The following is a 20,845-nucleotide window of genomic DNA, read 5'->3' as shown; positions in this document are numbered from 1 at the left end:
TATTTATTCATTCATATCAACACATTTAATTGCATTTCCCTGGCAGAAAAGTGGGAGTTTCATTTTAAACCCGCAGAAACAGCAAACTCTTTGACTAATTGCCATGAAAGGGTCAGGATACAGACTCCTGGGGCTGATTACGACTGAAGAGTGTGGAGGGGGAGCACTTCAATACTTATTTTTCCATTTTAAACACCGACATAATAGCACCTTTTCGTGGGAGACCTCTGACAAGCACAGACATTAAATAACTGTTCCAGTTTCTACTTCCTCAAACCTTTTAGATAGTAACAATTTCCTTTAGAATATATATATACGTCTAAGGGACATGAACTTCTTTGTGCCTGAGAAGAGTAATTAGCTTGCAGTAAATGACCAGTTAGATTGATCTGCGAGACATTCTGCCCCAAAGAATATTGGCTAAAAAGTGTTTTTTCCTCAGGGTTTCCACCTTTTCATATACTTACACACATACAGACAGAGAGACACACCCACCCACCATCTGTTCTTTGTCCACTTACTGGATGGAGTTCTCAATGCGAGTGATTGTGAGAAAAGCTGCTAGATTTGCTGTGTAAGATGAGATGACAATCAAAGCAAAAAGCCACCAGGCGCCCATCATCATTCGGGTTGCCAGTGTTGTATAAGGAACTTCTCCTCCTGTTGGACAGAAGAAGGAAAATTAGAGCTCTCATTTGCATGATGCAGAGCCAAATCTTCACTGTTAATGCCTTGATAATGTAAACAGTGTCACTGGTATCAGTGGAATACTTTTATTAGTAAAGTGAGCAGGATTTGAACCATAATTTCTATACAAAGAAGAGTGTTAAAGGGAGCCCACACCTCCACTCCAAGAGGCTTTCTAGAAACTCCTTCATCACGGTGTATTTAACTGTGATTCATCTGACAGTCAGTCCAGTATGGGAGACAGATTTCATGAGCTCAGAACAAAAAACAGCATATTTAAGCACCTATGGTATTTCTTTTCCTTGCAGATTTCTTTAATGGCTTTAATTAAGCTCTCCCTGTGCTTTGGATCTGACGGAGTTTCTTGAAACAAAAAAACAAAAGCACAATTATTTTCACAGCTGTGCTGATACCCAGATGTACTGTTGCAGATGTTGTGCATATATGTAGAATCTGCTGGAAGTAAGCTCAGATACACAGAAACTCTATTTATACTGAAGTAGAACAATATACTATTACTTTATATAGTTTGTTTAATCTCAAAAGTGCTTTGCAAACATTTCAGCCTCAACTACCCTGTTAGCTAGCTAAGCAGTAACTTCACCAGCAATGTAATGTACCCACCTTGAGGTGGCACACAGAATTTATTTTGCAGCACTCAAAACTACTACACAGTTTAATTTATTTTAATTTTGTCAATAGCAATGCTGAATGGTCAGAGCTATGCTGGGTTGTACGCACGTGGTCCAAAAGCATAACATTCAGCAAAATATAATCTAGCAACAAGCATATAGGTCATTCTTTAAACAAAGAATTTCTGCCCACCCACCAAACACATTGGTCTGACATTTCTGAAGTAGTTCTTTTCTATTTCAATGAGTTCATTCAAAATCACACACAGGAAGAATGAAAGAAAAATCATTGTCTAAAAAATAAAGCTCAGGGGTAGAACTTGTCACAGCTAGAAATAACCACAGATAGACAAATCAGTGCAGTATGCAATCATAGTTAACCTGTTTCCTTGATTGTCTACAATGCTTTCCTTTTCTTCTCTCTAGCTACTGCATACCTGGAAGGCTGATTGTTTTATACACAGGCTGTTCATGTTAAGGAAGTTTTCTCAGACAGACTCCAATTCAAATAGTTCTTCTTACAGTTCTCTCTTTCCTTATGTCCTTTAGAAACTACTGGTCAGAAAGCATGGTAAATGGATATAGACTTTCTGAGTAGGATTTTAAGAGTACTCTGTTGGCCAGTTCTGCTCACACCGTAATCAATGGGAGTTTTTTAGCTTGACTTCAGTGGAAGCAGAATCAGATCAATGCTGAGTGCTTTTGAAAATCCCACCCAGAGTCTGTCAACTTTTCTTCCTTCCATTCCTTCCTGTTGGTGTGTGAATGGTTCTGGATTCCAAAGTCCATCACAAGAACAGGAATTTCTGACTAGACAACCAGACCTGCATATGTTTCTTAGAGATTCATTTTCCTTTACTTTCAGAATTTCTATTGGGCATTCAAGTTTTTCCTCCCTTCCCCTCTTTTGTCTAACAATGCTAAAAGAAAGGGATGAGGAAGGAGGTTTCCCCTCTCTTCCTAAGGAAGAACAATCTTGATTTATAATCTAATCTCAGACTTCCTGTTACCCAACTTTCCTATCATACAGAGCATTCAGAGAATGACACTAGTGGCCACCAGAAGTAAAGGCAACCTTAAACTGGTATTTTGAACAGAGGAGTCTAGTGCCAGAGATTTAATTTGTTTTGTTTTAAAAAAATCTAAAACAGTTCAACTGTATTTAGCCTTATTGCCACACCCAAGGGAGAAGAAAAAAGCTTAATTGTTTTTATCCAAGTTTTGTAAAATGATATTCAGCTCAAACTTAGTTCTATGTATTTTCTTTACCATTCTTAAAAAAACAACCTAGATTCAGTCACTAGATTTTACAAGGATCAAAGGGGTTCTGTAAGCACTGACATCTTACTGTAGGTTGAATCAGCTATAAACACTTTATGCTTGATTTTCACTTGCACTTAAACCTCTTCATGCTGCTCTGGCAGTGTAAAGTGGTCTTAGAGTTCATGTAAATTACAGTTACACTCATTTTAAGTATAAATGAAAATAAGATCCTTTTCAGTTGCAATTTGAGTCTACCTAGAATTTTAATTCCTCTCTGAATACTACTGACAATTTCACAGTTTTATTTGCATCTGTACATATGACAGCTAGCTGCAACTGTGCATTGGTATGTTTTAAAAGAATGTGAGGCTTTTAATTCTACTTCACTATACATTGTGTTTCACTCTCCCTGAATTAATTATAAGTGGACTCCACTGCCTTTTAAAAGCTCCAGTATTAAAAAAGACAAGATCTACATTCGACTTATGCAGTCAGAAATACATTTCCTCCTATTTCCAATATGCCGTATAATTATCTGAAATAAGAATCTCCTGATCATATCAGTAGATGCTATTTCAATATTAGGACTTTTTGAAGCCCAAAATTAACTTTAACTTTTGAAGACCTGGTTTCATGTCCAGCACAAGTTGTAAATGAAATCCTTTAATGGGATATTTCCACTTTACAGAGGTTTTTGTAATGCATTTGGAATCTTTCAATCAAAAATAAATGACAATCAAATGAAAATAGATGGAGATACCAAATTAACCCAACAGGCTGATTGTTCTTTTAACCTTCAGGTGCCAATCCCTGCAGTTTAGCTCTGAATTAAATTGAAATAGGTGGGGAGATGAAGGGGATGCCAGCAATTTCTTAGCCCTGCTTGCAATTTCATTTTTCAACCTCATGAATAAAACTAAAAGTAGCTTCCCACTGTTTTTAATTGAAATGTGTTGGCAGAAAGAAGAAGACCATTGAAAGTCACCCACCTGCTTTTTAAGCACAGTTGAAATTCTCAAACAAGGATCCTGCTAATTGGGGAGCTGATCTAATCATTTATATGTCCCCCTCCCCGCTCCAAGCATCCTGGTGCTGCTCAAAATGGTCCTTCTTTCCCTCTGAAGTTTCTTCCCACCCCTCACTTCTGTGCATTCTTCTTTCAAACCCACATTAAGGAGGCTTTAAATATCTGAAAATGTGTGGTTCAGCAGGAAGTCTCTGTAGTGCACACAGCTGTTTGTGAAAAAGACCTGCCCTTAATCAACAGAGTTGCAGCTTACACCATCAATAGTTAATGACTGCAGTTTGAGGACACAGATCGGCATGCAGCATACATTTTCTTATATGCTGGTACAACTTTTCACCATTTTTGTAGGGAGTGCATTTCAAAATAGTTCTGCACTTCCCTGGTATGAAATGTACCCCAGTCCCACTCAGACCCCATCCTTTACACTGATGCTTTAAAAACAGGGCATTTTGAGAAAGCACAGACAGCAACTGCATTCCGATGCTTTCTCTCAGCGACAGAGTCAAGCTCATCATTCCCTCACAAAAGAGGAGCAGAAACTGAAAGAGAGACTTTTTGCTGCCATAAGATCCTTTCTTTGGAGTTTTATTAGGCGGATGAAACAGAAGGATTTCATGCTATGCTGACTTCTGTTCTTGTATAGTCAGCTCAGACATTTCACTTAACCTTATAAGAGAAAACTCTGCTTTGTTTTCATCTAAACTCACTGTTTTGGTAGGGCAGGGAGGAACTCAGTGGCTCAAGATAGTGGCAATGGGTTATGGAGCCTTTTGTCATTACTGCATATGTAGTCTGAGGATCAAGTCCTCTGCTAGCTAGTGCTCCTATGGGAAGCAGAAAAGGTGGCAGATTCTTCTTAAAATCCTGCCAGGATTTTATGGGGTGAGTCTGGTAGATGCATTATTGGGTGCACATTTCTGTTGGTCTGAAAAGGAGCACTTTGGATACCCAGCTAGCACTGGTTGGTAATGATTGTAGCATATGTAGTAGGGAGACAGCCATGCAGACCATCCAGGAGAGACTTATATGCAGGCACACTGGGGCTGTGGTTTATGGACACTGTTTCCTCAGTACTCTTTTGTCCATTAGGGGTTCCTAATATATATATGCCACAAAATATATTATCTACAGTATTATATTACTATACATATATTAAAATACACATTATATGGGGCCATACATAAAGACTTCCTATACACTCCTTCTGTCACATCACACCAGCAAAACACAGTAGAATATAGCCCTACGTTGGTAATGATTGAAAGTCATTACCGTCTGACAGATGTTAGGTGACCTCTGTGAAATGAGTTGGTTGGTCTCATTCCAGTTCCTAAAGGACACATACATGTCCCTATAACAAAAAGCACCACTAATTAGCACTCCGCTGACAGTTTTACCAGAGGCTAAGCACTCAGAGCTCAATCCTGGAAAGTTCTGCACATCCACAACTTCCACTCAAGTCCAACATTAATGAATACGGACATGAAATATCCTCTAGTCTTGCCCCTTCCACATTGTTAGGACGGTACAGAATCCAGTCTTCAGTGCAATCTAGCTCACACCTTTTATGTTTGCTGAAAGTCACTTAAATTGAATCCATATTTAATTTTTCACACTGTGTTTAGGAATGAAACACTATGAATGAAGAATAATTTTTAAAAGTGTTGTTGTAGCCATGTTGATCCCAGGATAATAGAGAGACAAGGTGGGCGAGGTAATATCTTTTATTGGACAGAAGTTGGTCCAATAAAAGATATTATCTCACCCTACTTGTCACTCTATTTTTTAAAAAGATATTTTCCTAAGTAAATGGCTCTCCTTAATTATGCCTAGTAATGACCTGAATTTGTAGGTAATTCTTGCCTACTTCAGAAAGTCAATTCATCCTTAGTCTTCATGTGTTTCTGTTTATTCCCCTTTCCTTGACAATTCTTCTAGTAATGTATCAGCAGGCTGGGGGAAAATCATATTGCCCTGACAACATGGAACAACCTAATACATTATTTGACAGACACAAAGATCAGAGAAAACAAAACTGTCTGAGGGATAATGTAAAAGCAGCAAAGAGTCTTGTGGCACCTTATAGACTAACAGACGTTTGGGAGCATGAGCTTTCGTGGGTGAATACCCACTTCGTCGGATGCATGACGGAAAATGTGATTCCTGTAAAATTCCAATTCAAGTTTCCAATACATTAAGTTATTCTCTCTTACAGCCAGTAGGTTTGAAGACTGCTGAGAGGGAAGAACAACATAAGGTGAGGCTATAGGTGAGAAGAGGGGTTAGCTAGCTGAAGAATGGCACAGACAGCATGTACCACAGCCCAGCGACAACCTGCTACTCTGTAGTATGGGACTGAATGTGAATCATTCAAAACAGTTAGAGTGGTATGCAACCACCTTGTTTTTCAAGCGTATGTCAATTGCTGGTTTCAAAGAAAGCTGCACTCATTTGCCCAGTGCAGAACAATGAAAGATCACAGAATTATTAAAAAAAAAAAGCCCTTGTCACCGTGAATAAATGGTGAAATGTTTATTTTTAAACCTGAAATTACAGTGGGCATTTCTAAGTCCAGTGCTGGCTGGAGGCAGCCATCTTGCTGAAAATGAAGTCATTTGTGATACTAGACATGTAGATTGTGGGCATGTAGATCTCAATGTCAGAGCCTGTAAACAAGGCTCTCAAGCTGATTTAATATTGATTTAACATCCACAATGGTAATGTGTAATATTTAGAAGTTAAACACATTTGTTTAACAGTCACAAAAAGAAATTTATTATGCAACCATAATTGAAGCAAATGTGTAGCTGTATTATGGCTAGCATCCTGCACCTTTTTCAATATCTTTGTTGGAACAAACGTTTTTTTTTTCTTTTTGGCATGAAATCTGAAAAAATTGCTCTACTGGGGCAGGACTGTCACTTGCCATTAAGCAACCACGCAGTTAAGCAATGGGTAGAGAAGCTCCCTGTCCTGTATGGCCTTCTCATACTTGGGGATTAGGGGAGGAGGAGATCAGACTCTGGAGGACTGCTTTTCTCTGCCATGAGCAAGTTGGTGGGGAATGGGGGCAGCTCGTGGCTCTGTCCCTCAAAGGGCTGGCCATCTGAGCTGAGTCAGCACAGGGGGATAAGGTGAGGCACTTTGAATGGGCACAATAAATACATCATGGGGGCTAAGAAAGGGATTGTAAACTCAGGGCTACTCCTGGGGAGATGCAGCTATGCACCACTCCTTACAAAGGCTAGGAATCAGATCAGAATGACAGCTGGTTGGAGGACAACAATTCCATTTCATGGCAACTTTTGAGGTTTCAAAATTTGTTTTCATTCTGCCATGGAGCAAAAACAAATCCAGACGTTCTCACAAAAACTAGAATTGTGTCAAAATGTCTGGTTTTGGATCAAAACCAGAGGTTTTCACTGGTATAGGATGCAGGAGACCCTGCTTCAGAACAGTTTTTCATCCCAGATCATTCTCAATCAGGCAGAGCAGAGCCTTCAACTTAGATCTCCTTCATCCAAAACCAGTGCCTTAATCATCAGGCTATGAAGTACAAGCCTCTTACTGCACTGTCCTCCCCTCTAAAAAAACTTCAGAACTGATATGCTTCAACGTTTCCTTTTGCCAAAAAATGTTTAAAGCAGCTCTAGTCAATCTAATCCTTGGAATGGTATCATAGAATAGAATAGGATTAGATAGGATAGAAAACCTTAGATTCTATAGAACAGAACAGCACAGTTTACATTTTCACAAATGAAAAACTTGCACGTCTGTTGGGAACAGTTTAGACCAACTTGTTTAGCCTGGAAAAGAGAAGACGGGGGGGGTGGGACATGATAACAGTTTTCAAGTACATAAAAGGTTGTTACAAGCAGCAGAGGGAAAAAATGTTCTTCTTAACCACTAAGGATAGGACAAGAAGCAATGGGCTTAAATTGCAGCAAGAGAGGTTTAGGTTGGACATTAGGAAAAACTTCCTAACTGCCAGGGTTGTTAAGCACTAGAATAAGTGGCCCAGGGAGCAAGGCCGGCTCCAGACCCCAGCGCGGCAAGCACATGCGTGGGGCGGCATTTGCCGGCAGGGGCGGCAGGCTGGGCCGGTGGACCTGCCGCAGTCATGCCTGCGGGAGGTCCACCGGAGCCCCGGGACGACCGGACCTGCCGCAGGCATGACTGCGGAGGGGGCGCTCCTCCCGCGGCTCCAGTGGACCTCCCGCAGGCATGACTGCGGACGGTTCGCTGGTCCCGCAGCTCGGCAGGACCTCCCGCAGGCATGACTGCGGAAGCTCCACTGGGACCGCCGGACCAGCCAACCGTCCGCAGCTGCGGGAGGTCCAGCCGAGCCGCGCGACCAGTGGACCCTCCGCAGTCATGCCCGCGGGAGGTCCGCTGCTCCCGGGGCTCCGGGGCGTCTCCCGTTCCAGACTGCTTGGGGCAGCCAAATATGTAGAGCCGCCCCTGCCAGGGAGGTTGTGGAATCTCCATCTTTGGAGATTTTTAAGAGCAGATTAGATAATCACCTTTCAGGGTTGGTCTACATAATACTTAGTCCTGCCATGAGTGCAGGGGACTGGACTAGATGACCTCTTGAGGTCCCATCCAGTCCCATGATTCTATTTCTGCCAGCTGTAACATAACTGAAGTCCGGAAGTTGTTGAAATCTCTCACAATAAAGAGCTCTTATTCTAGTAGTCTAATTTTTCATCTGTATTTTGCATGCCTCCTTTAATTGCTTTAAGTACATTAATCTCCATCTCATGTGGGATGCCCATCACATCCTGAGGTTGGATTTTCACACTGTGGGATAAGATTAACATCAAGTGACTTGTTACTTGTATCCTGTAAGTGAAGAATATGGCTTCTTGAATTGGGGTTGCCTCCTTAGTTCACATGGATACAAATGAAGTTTGTAAGTCAGTAGCTGAGTTACTCTGCCTTTCAAATATTAACAGACTGCAGTGAATGAGGGTTGGAAAGGAACAGAGCGTGAGACAGGACCAGCAGCCAGTTTTTACAGGTTCCTGAACAATATATACAAGTGCTCACCATAGCTTTTTTTTTTGCTACCCTTTTTTTCTCTACAATATCTTTCTTTTTCTTTTTTTTACCCCAGAATGTAGTCGTTTTTCAGCAATGAAAAATTTCAGATAATTTGGTTCTACAATTCTACAGTTTGGTTCTATAATTAACTGTGCTCTTTCAAACAGCAAACTGTGGAGAGGCACAGATATTATATTGCTATACAATGTCTTGAACTCAAGAGTCGGTGTGAGTACTGGTTGCATTAATTCTGAATGCCAGCTGAGTCTCTCTCATTATAGGAGTTGTTGGGTAAAGCAATTTTTTGTTTTCTTCTCATTTTCTAAAGAGATGGCACTTGATCATGTATTATTATTATTATTTAAACAGTAGTGCTGCCCAAAGTCTGTTGTGTGCTTTCCTAACATAGAAGATGACATAGGGCCAGATGTTCAGCTGCACGCTCAAGCAACGGTGCCATCATTGATTTTAAGTTAGCTCAGGGTATAGCCCACAGTTCATGGAGAGATTACAGAGACCCAGGACATGCTCAGGGTGAATGCAAGATTGAAGACACAGATTCTTACCTCCTTGCTATATTCCCTCAGTGGCCACACTGAATAGCGCCTGTAAATGTTCAGAAAGTGGAAAGCAAAGGGTGATAAAACCTTTGATGACAGAGTATATGAACCCCACACCTGCATGTAAGGGCTTAAGGAGCTGCTTTGGGCTGGAGTGGCCCTGTCCCTCTGTACCTGCTCATTATGTGAGGACTGGAGGAGGTTCTAAAAGAAGGGAACTCCCCCAAGGGAACAGGCTGTTGTGCTTCCCAGCTCCCAGAGACAGAGAGAGGCCAGAGTCCCTGAGTTTGTGGAAGGAGGCCACAGATCCCCTGAGCTAAGAAGGGGAATGAGACTAAGACTTGTAATGCAGACCCAGTGAACTCTGAAGGGGATTGTGATACATCCAAGACCCTCTGAAGTAAGAGAAGCCAATATCCTGACCAAAGATGGCTACAGAGTTTCTTTTCCTTCTTTTATGGTTTATTTCCTTCCATTGGCCTGGAGCAGCGAACAGCCGGCCACTGGGAGCCGCGATCGGCCGAACCTGCGGATGCGGCAGGTAAACAAAGTGGCCCGCCAGGGGCTTTCCCTGCACAAGTGGTAGAACAAGTTTGGGAACCACTGCTCTAGGGCAGTGATTCTCAAAGTTATTTGATTGTGCCCCCTTCTTTGTATCTGTAGTAGTTTAGGCACCCTCTCTCCCCCCGCCCCCGCCCCCGCCACACAAACACATATACCGATGGAAAAAAATCAATATGCCACTCTCACTACATATTAAAAACAGTAAGGCATTGATTCAAACAGAGTCAATGGCCCTCTGTAATCAAAGCAAAAGGAAAACTGCGATTACGGTCTATGCTTACAATTTAATGTGTACACCGCGTCGGAGCAAATGGATTAACGTACAGATGGCAACAACTTTGTGTAATGCCATGCAAGCATAACAGAAATCTGTCAATGCACAGTGGCATCTGAGGACCTGATATGTCTGGAGGAATCAGTTTGCTAGTTATTCATTACTGTGGCTAAAATGTGTTCAGTAAATTTTCCCCCCCAAAGCTTCTCATACCTTCCCCACAGAATATATTCCGCACCAGTTTGAGAACCTCTGCTCTAGGGAAAGTGGAGGCTAGACATGACCATTGGCACCTGCAAACCTCTTAAAGATCTCAGAGGAAAATTGAAAACCAACATCAGAAATGACTTACTCTGGAATCCAAAAACAGGCAAAGACGGGTTTTTATTCTTTCAGCAACTGCACCTGATGCGGTGTTAAACAACCTGACAATTTCAATGTATCTTGAGAAATAATTAATCATCAACAGGTAGGTTGTATTATCCAGATAGAAAATATCACTATCTGGCCCTTCTGATAGAGGAGATTGTAATCATGGTTCTGGTGGGTTTGTTCTCAAGTGAGCACAAATATCACATTTCTCAACTTGCTGTTGTTGTTTGCTCAGCTCGGGTCACCAAACAGAATGTTTAGCTCTTTCCCTGCATTTTGTAATGCCTTGGTGTCCCTCATGCATTGTCAAGGATTTCCTGTTGCACTGATATAGCGATAATCGGTCTGGACTCCTTCAACAAGAGATAAGATCCACAGAAACTGTCCAATATGTCTTCAGTGAAATTTCTGACTTGGTCTGTTTTTCTCCAATCCTCTTTGCATAGTCATGATATGGCTCAGCAATTCATCTGCCTCTTGCTTCTTTTTCAGTTCTTGCAGGCATTTTTCTGTGATTGGTAAAGTAATAAGTACTGCATCTACGAAATCTTCTATGAGCAGCTCCTCTTGTTTACACTCTTGATGTGGTGTGTCTAGTATTTGGGCCCTACTGCTAAACTACAAACTATTTTGGGAGGAGGGATAACTCAGTGGTTTGAGCATTGACCTGCTAAACCCAGGGTTGAGAGTTCAGTCCTTGAGGGGGCCATTTAGGGATTTGGGGCAAAAAATATGTCTGGGGATTGGTCCTGCTTTGAGCAGCGGGTTGGACTAGATGACCGCCTGAGGTCCCTTCCAACCCTGATATTCTATGATTTATGAATTTTAGTCCCTGTTATCTGTTTGACAAATTTCTTCAGGTACCATGTTTGGACAACTTGCTGCCTGTGCTGTGTGGGGTTTCAGTCTGGGGACAGAGAAGCTTAATCACTTAGCCAGTGTACCTCTGCACTCTGGAACATCCTGCCAAGACATGGTAAGAATGGTTATAGAATTCCTCAATTGAAAACTTGTTTGAAAATGAATCTCTCTGCAAAAGCCTACCATACATGTCCTGAATCTATGTGTTTTTTCAATCACTTGTTAAAGATACGGCATCCCCTTCTCCCTGTGCACACACGTGTATACATCTTGAATAATTGTTAGAAGTACTATAAAGGGGGAAACTAATTTGCATTATATTGACACCTAAGATCAAATTAAGTCCTGAGATAAGCAGGTACAACATCCACCAAGCAAACAGGAGTTTCACCCACATATCCCATCTCACAATGGCTTTCTATTATGTACAGTTACCAATTCAAAACTGAATGGGCCACAAGAAAGAGCTTCTAAGGTGTGACTAGAATGTGCATCATATTGTCTCAAAATATTCTATTTATAACATTCTGCAGAAGCGCACTGAGCCTGCTCTTAATCTTTTTATGCTGGTATCTTTTTCATAACTATAAAGCTATCCCTATTAAGTATTTTTGTTACTTTATCCTACACTGGATGAGCAGCATGGAGAATAGAAAGGCGGAGAATAGAAAGGCAGAAAATAGAAAGGAAGAGTGTGTGTATGTCTCTAGGGAGAAAGGAAAGGAAGGAGGACTGGCAAGTCAAATACAAAATCCAATGAACTTTCATAAGTCTCAGTTAGACAGGAACTCTAGCCCCTGATTAAACAACACTACAGTGATAAATACTGTCACCCACTGTTTCTACTCAGTGACTTTTAGATAAAACCAAAACATTTAAATATATATTGAAATAATAAAATAGAGGTCTATTAACTGCATTCCGTAAGCACTGGGATCCAGTGTGATAATGGAAAAGCTAACCTCTTTCAGCTGAGCTGACATTCCAATTTTCTGCATCACTACCAATGATAATGTTACACAAACTGTGTTCAAACATTAAATTAATTCCCATTAAATCAATATCCTTAAAGGCCAAGCAGTTCTTTAATAATTACCTGATTAAGATTATATTAGCATAACATATTAGTTATAGTACATTTATTAATTCCCTTTTCAGTGATAAATCTTATTTTCCCACCCAGCTCCCTGACACTGTGACAGAGAGGTAAAGAGTGGAATGGGAAGTGCATCACATAACAAATGGGTAACATCATAACATCAGTGACGTTTCTGACACACAGATTTTCTGGATTTGGGTTTCTACTATCCAGCATTAGCAGTCTACAGCCCAAGTGCTGTAAGAATGAATCTCGGGATCTTGCAGAAGCTATACACAAACCCAGAGTCTCAAAGGCAGTGACTCACATAGGGCACCAGTAGCTTTTGCAACAACTGAACTTCATCCTTCTGCAGAGTTTGCAAAATCTGCTAAGTTTTCTAATGAAAAATGCAATGCATTATAGATGAAAAAGTATATTACAAATAATGTGTAATAATTTAGTGCCTAGACACAGAAGTGATTAGTGCTGTAATTTCAGACAGATAGAAAGATAGATAGAGCTTACTGTGCTCCTAAAATTGTAGTTTGAAAGTTGTTAGAAAATGGATTATAAAAGTGCTTTTCAACGTCCTCCTCTGCTGTCAAAAAAGAAGAGCAATGACTGTACATAAAGTTTTCAGATTTAGGTAGCTAATCTTAGTTACTTGTATCCAAATTTAGGTAAGTCTCCTTTAAGTTAATGGCAATGGTGAGTGATCAGCATCTGTGGAAACCAGGCCACTTGTATCTAGGTGCTGAGATATGGACTTAGACACTTATATTTCAAAATGTATTTTTTGCTGAAAATTTATATTGATAACAATTGTGATAAAGTTCCTCCTCTACCTTGGTGGGTCCTGCGCTTATTGGCGAATTTGCTCGCCTCACAGATTCACCCTGTGGGTCAGGAATCAGACCAGAGACCTTCCCATCTGGTAGAAGCCACAGTCAAGGTCAATTCCTCCTGTGTTTGATCAGGAGTTGGGAGGTTTGGGGGGAACCCGGGCCCGCCCTCTACTCCGGGTTGCAGCCCAGGGCCCTGTGGACTGCAGCTGTCTAGAGTGCCTCCTGGTACAGTTGTGCGACAGCTACAACTCCCTGGGCTACTTCCCCATGGCCTCCACACCTTCTTTGTCCTCACCACTGGACCTTCCTCCTGATGTCTGATAACGCTTGTACTTCCCAGTCCTCCAGCAGTACACCTACTCACTCTCAGCTTCTTGTACGCCTCTTGCTCCCAGTTCCTCGCACGCACTTCCTCTCCTCTGGCTCTCTGGCTCCCTTTGGCCTGACTGGAGTGAGCCCTTTTATAGCATCAGAGGGGCCTTAATTAGAGTCAGGTGCTTAACAGCCTCACCTGACTCTTAGCAGGTTAACTGGAGTCAGGGCCGCCCAGAGGATTCAGGAGGCCTGGGGCAAAGCAATTTCGGGGGCCCCTTCCATAAAAAAATTGCAATACTATATTCTCGTGGGGGCCCCTGTGGGGCCCGGACAATTGCCCCACTTGCTCCCCCCCCACGGGCGGCCCTGGGAAAAATAAACCTTCCGCATCTTGGCACGGACCCAGTTTTGAGAAAACTTCTTTACAAGGTATCACTGGTTCTCAGAATCAGCTAGTGCTAAAAGCTACTAAAGCTCATTAAAAGGGTTGGACAAATATTTTCCGTCAAAACTTTTTTTGGATCGAAAACCAGGGGTTTTTAAAAAGCAGAAAAAAATCACGGACAGTGTCTGCTTTCCTTCAAAATTTGTTGTGGTTTTTTTAATTCAAAAGCTGAAATTAGTCTGCCAAAACCCGAACATGGTTTGGGGTTTCAGAAGTGTGTGGCCAAATATTTGCTGCTTCCTGTGTTTGATTCTTTAAAGAAACAATAAAAAAAATTCTGCTTAAAAAAAATCCAAAACTTTTGAACCACCTCAAATGCCTGAGCCCCTCCAATCAGAGATTTTTCCAGGTTTCTGATGCTCTGCTGGCTTCCTTGACTCATATCTGTCTCCATAACTTTGGGTTCATTTATGTTAGAACATAAGAACATAAGAATGGCCATACTGGGTCAGACCAAAGGTCCATCCAGCCCAATATCCTGTCTACCGACAGTGGCCAATGCCAAGTGCCCCAGAGGAGTGAACCTAACAGGTAATGATCAAGTGATCTCTTTCCTGCCATCCATCTCTGACAAACAGAGGCTAGAGACACCATTCGTTACCCATCCTGGCTAATAGCCATTAATGGACTTAACCTCCATGCATTTATCTGTTTCCTAGAGATTGGCTCCATGGGGTCCCTCACAAACTGGAGACAGTTACTGTGGGTTTGTCTTTAGTATAGCTTATGTACATACTCCACGAACTGAACATTTGAGCTTGTTCCAGAATCTGGGACGACCCTATGTTGTGAAAACTGACATGCTCAAAATAGCACATGCATGTGAATGGACACAGGGTGCTAAAATTAAATTAACCCAGGGGTTCTCAAACTGGGGGTTGGGACCCCTCAGGGAGTCACAAGGTTATTACTGGGGGTCGCGAGCTGTCAGCCTTTACCTCAAACCACACTTTGCCTCCAGCATTTATAATAGTGTTAAATATATAAAAAAGTGTTTTCAATTTATAAGGGGGGTGTCACACTCAGAGGTTTGCTATGTGAAAGGGGTCACCAGGACAAAAGTTTGAGAACCACTGAATTAACCCCTCTGAAGCCTCAGGGAATGTGTGTGTGTGGGGGGGTGAGTGTCTCCCTTGGTAGGGTCGGGAAGGAGGTAGGTGATGTAGGATATTGCTCTTCTCATGTGATCCCTCCCCCAGTGGCTAATTTTAAATGAAGCTACCCTCCCCTGACATGAATCTCCCTATGGCACTGAAATTAAATATAGACTATAACTTGGCATTTGAGAAGTGAAAGGGATGGTAGCCCTAATGGAAAAGCTAACAGCTTGGATCTTCTGCAAGCCTCAAACTGCTGAATGAGCTTTAGGGTAGGGAAGGCTGTGCCTCCCAAACAGCCTGGCCCTGCCCCCTATCTGACCCCCACCCACTTCCTGCCCCCCAACTGCCCACCCCCCTCAGAATCCCTGACCCATCCTGCTCCTTGCCCCCTCACCGTCCCCCAGAGACCCCCCCCACCACCCTAGGACCCCACCCCTGCTCCCTGTCCCCTGACTGCCCCAACCCACCCCCCTGCTGAGTCCTGACAGACCCCCGGAACGCCCATAATCCAACCCCCCCATTCCCTGTCCCCTGACCGCCCCCCCAACCTCTGCCCCCTCCCTTTCCCCTGACTGTCCCCGGGACTCCCTGCCCCTTATCCAACCCCCCCCCCGGACTCTTACCCTCGGCTCCCCCCTCACCTGGAGCCTCAGCGCGTTGTATCCAAGAGTGTCCCTAAACAGCGGTGCAGTGTGGCTCCATCGGGGCTCCTGAGCTCCTCCCCGCTCAGAACCATGTGGTAAGGGGGCGGGGCTGCGAGCTCCAGTGGGGCCTGAGCTCCCAGCCCCACCCCCTTACCACGCGGCTCTGAGCGGGGAGGGGCTCAGGCACCGCCGGAGCCACACTGCACCGCTGTTCAGGGACACTCCTGGATGCGCTGAGGCTCTGGGAGAGGGGTGGAGGCGGGGTCCGGTCAGGCCGGGGCCAGGGCAGGAACCTCACCCGTTCTCTTGGGGGCCCCTGCGGAGCCCGGGGGCAAATTGCCCCACTGGCCCCCCCTCTGGGCGGCCCTGATTGGAGTCAGGTGTTCTCATTAGCCTGGAGCAGCCCCTGCTCTGGTCACTCAGGGAACAGAAAACTGCTTATCTAGTGGCCAGTATATCTCCCTTCTACTACACTGCTGTTCCCAACTGGCCTGGGTCTATCACACAATGTATATAATAACCCAGTGGTTCTCAACCTTTCCGGGCTACTGTACCCCTTTCAGGACCTGATTTGTTTTGTATACCCCCAAGTTTCACCTCACTTACAAACTATTTACTTATAAAATCAGACATAAAAATACAAAAAAGTGTCACAGCATGCTACTACTGAAAGATTGCTCACTTTCTCATTTTTACCATATCAAGTTAAAATAAATGGATTGGAATATAAATATTGTACTTCCCTTTCAGTGTATAGTATATAGAGCAGCACAAACAAGTCATTGTTTGTATAACATTTTAGTTTGTACTGACTTTGTTAGTGCTTTTATGTCACCTGTTGTAAAACTAGGCTAATATCTAGATGAGTTGACAGACCCTCTTGGAAGATCTCTGTGAACCCCCAGGGATACATGTACCCCTGGCTGAGAACCACTGTTATAATCAAAACACCCTCAAGTTCTGAAGCATTTGGACTCTGAACTCTAATCCAAATTTTGCTGTTGTCCAGTCTCTCTAAAATGAATCTTGAGGCCCATCTCTTGTTTACATTTCAACAGAAAGTACTGTATTAGCCTAGAGTTAAAGTTGATGAAGTCCATTCTTAAATATCCCAGTAACTTACTTCTTAAATTAAATTATTGGATTACCAAACACCATCTAATTGGATTATATAATCATAAATAATTCTGCAATATTGCTCTGCAATTTGGTCAATAGTTTTTTTTTAAACACACCCAAAAAAAAGGTGTCTGAGCATATAATCCTACTGTTGTTCACTACTTTTACACATCTCAGTGCAATAATTTCACATTCAAAACGCCACTATGTGACCCTATGTTTGCAGATGTACAAACACCAGTTCTGAGGTATAGTCTCTATCTGACACCTGGAGAATTTCTGTATTTGTGCTAGTGTCCCCACACAATGGATCCAATTCTGACCAGCATTAGATCAAAATCAAGCCCATTAATTTGCACTATACCCCACTGTATGCACACGTAAACACACTGCTGTAACTACCGTAAATCTATGAGATATGCATTTGTTAGTTATTATTTTATAGACTGTGGCATCCGGTGCTGCAACAACTCACACATGGACAGATTTCCAGAAGTGCTGAGTACCCACAAAGCCCATGGAAGCTAATGGGAGCTACAAATGCTCAACACCTTTGAAAATCCAACCATAATTAGTCTCTACTGCACAAATACATAACAGAGCAAGAAGCCTAATTGTATACAACTGAGACAGTGGTACCTTGTCAACAGGGTATTCCAGGATATTGTATGTACTCTCTTCAGGGATAGTAACAGGAATTGTGAGTTAACTGAAAAAGGGGCATATGTACATATATTTAACATTGCTCAATTTAATGTCATTAATGAGATGTTAAGGCACTACTGGATCTCTGTGCCTACCCAGAGCGGGAGGGCATTATGAACACTCTGCTGTTAGGAGGGAAGACTCCCCTTTGGCCAAAACTGAGCTAATAGAACACCAAGGAAACTAAACGACAATCCAATAACAATATTAGGAAGGGCAGGAATGAACAAACTGGTGGAGGGGAAAAAAAGAACCTGCTTTTTCCAGCAAAACTTCACCCTTTTCTAATACTAACCAAAGCTTTTCTGAACATTGTGAGATCATTTATCTTTACTCCTCATTACTTTTCATTTGCATTCATCTCTGTCCTTCCAAATTCTGGGTGGGAATGGAACATGAAATGATGACATTCAAAAAGAACAGTTACTTGTACTATTTCCAACCTACTAAAAAACACTAGAAACCTTAAGAGAAACCTGTCCTCGGAATTATTTCCCAATTTCCAGCACCAGACACTGACACCTTAATACTATGGTGGTAGGGGCACCATAAATACCTCATATACAATAGCTCAATCTTGCAGAGTCAAGCAGGGCCGCCCAGAGGATTCAGGGGGCCTGGGGCAAAGCAATTTCAGGGGCCCCTTCCATAAGAGAAAGTTGCAATACTAGAGAATACTATATTCTCGTGGGGGCCCCAGCAGGGCCCGGGGCCTGGGGCAAATTACCCCATTTGCCCCCCCCTCTGGGCGGCCCTGGATTCAAGAACTCTAATAAGACTCCAAACTTTGGAGTGCTTGTCTGAATTCAACTCCTAATCTCGTGGAGTTCACCCGACTAATTTAGGAGTTATTAAGTTACAACAGTAAATAAATGTTGAAGTTTAGACTTAAATTCCATCTTAAATGTGTCCAATAATGTTATTGAAAAGCTCACCAAAACCTAGATGTCCTAAAGTAATGCAGTGATTTTTCACAGCACCAGAGAAAGCTTTTAGCCTTTTAAGGATTTACAGTAGACTCGAATATTACTGTAATGCAGTTTATTTATTTAATACACTACTACCAGGCCGCACATTTAAATGGCCCAATTCTTGCTGTGAATGAGCAATTACTCTGTTGAAATCAGTAGGTCAGATTCTTCAGAAGTGCAAATCAGCCTTAAAGCTGATTTAACTGGCCAATGGATGTTTACTTCTGCAGAGAAGTGGGGGGCTATTGCAATAAATTAAACATATGTTTATACTTAAAGAATTCTGCTAGCTGCTATTTCCAGGCATGAAAACCTGATGATCCCACTCAACTACATGGATCTATTATCACTGCTCATTAGCAGCCTGTGTCTAGAAGCTTTCCTATCTGACATCTTCCCTGCTACCTTTGCCCTACACAGCTGACAGAGGGAGAATCTTGGTTAAGACCAACATACATACATTCATCTCAGTTGGTGATTTACAGGCAGGTTTCATTACTTATTAGCCCAACACCACTTTAATAACTTTAAAAGCACTTAAAGGATGAAGCCCAAATCTGTGATTTCTTCCTTTCCATCCCCAAAGAATTTAAATTTAGCTGCTGCCAACTCCTATGCTGGGATCCTGCCGTAGTGAAGATAATCCTACTTAACTCAAACTGGGAGACAGAGAGAAAATGCCTCTCAGGGTTCTATGGGGCAAGGAACCCCAGGCTCAGCAATCAGCAACAGGCTGGCCAGCATGTTCAAAAGCCTCATCCTGTGTCTTGATGTGCTGCTTCTGTAAAGTGATTTTTGGCTTGCTCCTGGTTATATGCATTTTAATACTGGAAGAGGGTCTGGGAATAAAACTCAGCAGCTGACGAAGGGATAATATGTTGTTGGCAGCTTGAAAAACGTCTGAGCCTTTCCTGTTTTTATACTCTTCAGGCAATCTTTCTTGGTACCAAAATACCAGCTGGTGTTATGAAGAAAAGCGATGTGGGTGGCTACCAGTGTGGTGCTACTGCCACGGAGGAGGGACTCCCTGCAGAACTGAAAGGAATGGAAATCTACCAAGAGTTCCCGTCTAAACTCATGTTCATCTGGCACCTACTGTATCCTCTAGTGAAAAGGTTGGATCAATTTGTGGATAAGATTTCTGCCATCCAAACAGAAGGCCAGGATGTTTAATAATTGTGGATGTAGAAGACAGATTGAAAAGCTAACAAAAAAAGCCTTCTAAACCCTGAAATTCCCATCTTTACAGTGTAAATTGCAGTTCAGGAAACTAACAGCAGAACAAGTGACTAAGGCCAGTCTGCAAGTTTAACCTCTGCAATTACTGAACATTTTCTAAGCTTTCCCAAGTGTATGTGTAGGTTAGATTGCTTTTTCGTGGAAGAAAATCTCTGTTTCCTGGCCAAGTTATTCCTTTTTGTTTCATCAATTAGATATGTACTGTATATGCTGTGCAATCTGGAAAGTAAAGTGAAAGTTAATTACTTGTTCTGATTCAAATGTACCCATCCTGTAAGTCATGTATGTTATACAGGTTTATGAAAAATTCTTGAAATTTAAAAACTGCTCTGTAAAAAATAATTAACTTAGAATTTTCTTTTTGTGGGGAGAGGAGGAAGATAGATTTCCTTTCTCTTATGGATGGATTCCCAGGCATTCAATTATACTTTCTCCTTTGCCTCAATAGACCCCAATTGGCATTTGTACTATACCAAGGGAGACATCATCTTCTCACAGTCAGTTAATCCAGATGGGAGCCAGTCTCTGGGGAAGGAGGATGTTCTCTGGGGTTTCATAGATTCATTCATCCTTTATCTCCTCACAACAAGTATGTCATATGCACTGTATCTAAATATACTGTTCCATTAATATAGTGCCATCACTTGAAAAGCTAGGTAGTAACCCATTAGTTCAGGCTCCTGCCAGGACTACGTGGCACTTACCTTCAATATGAGGGTAACTTCAAGCAAATCCACTAGCATTTTAATGCTAGTGATTTTTAAATGACTAACACACACAACTCTGAACATACTATAAACACTCTGACTATGACCTAGGACTAGATTTTCAAGCAGAGGTGACAAAATGTACTTGTGAAATATTTGCAAATGCATAAATGTATCAAACATTCTGTACGTGTTTGATAAATGCAACACAGCCACCAATTTATTTGAAATTTGGCCCATAATTTGTAAAGTGGTTAACAAGTCTGGACCACACTGAGGGGCATATGGAAAAACAGTGGGTGACAGAATCATGAGGTTATAATGACACTTTTAAAGTGACAGCTGTACTGCATATAGCCACATATACATGGACACATTTATAGGTTTAATA

At 42.2% G+C, this 20,845-nt stretch overlaps 1 protein-coding gene across 12 annotated transcripts in view; it reads right to left on the bottom strand.

Annotated features, from left to right (window-relative positions):
* GRID2 (glutamate ionotropic receptor delta type subunit 2) overlaps positions 1-20,845 on the bottom strand; it is a 1,103,852-nt gene that overhangs the window by 161,947 nt on the left and 921,060 nt on the right. For all 12 annotated transcript variants that reach the window (XM_045017699.1, XM_045017705.1, XM_045017706.1 and 9 more), the window contains one exon: positions 522-660. In XM_045017699.1, coding sequence (XP_044873634.1) covers positions 522-660 — 139 coding nt within the window. The remainder of the gene's footprint in view (positions 1-521; positions 661-20,845) is intronic.

Source organism: Mauremys mutica, chromosome 5, assembly GCF_020497125.1.
Source record: "Mauremys mutica isolate MM-2020 ecotype Southern chromosome 5, ASM2049712v1, whole genome shotgun sequence".
Taxonomy (NCBI): Eukaryota; Metazoa; Chordata; order Testudines; family Geoemydidae; genus Mauremys; species Mauremys mutica.
This window is presented reverse-complemented; position numbering and strand designations above follow the sequence as displayed.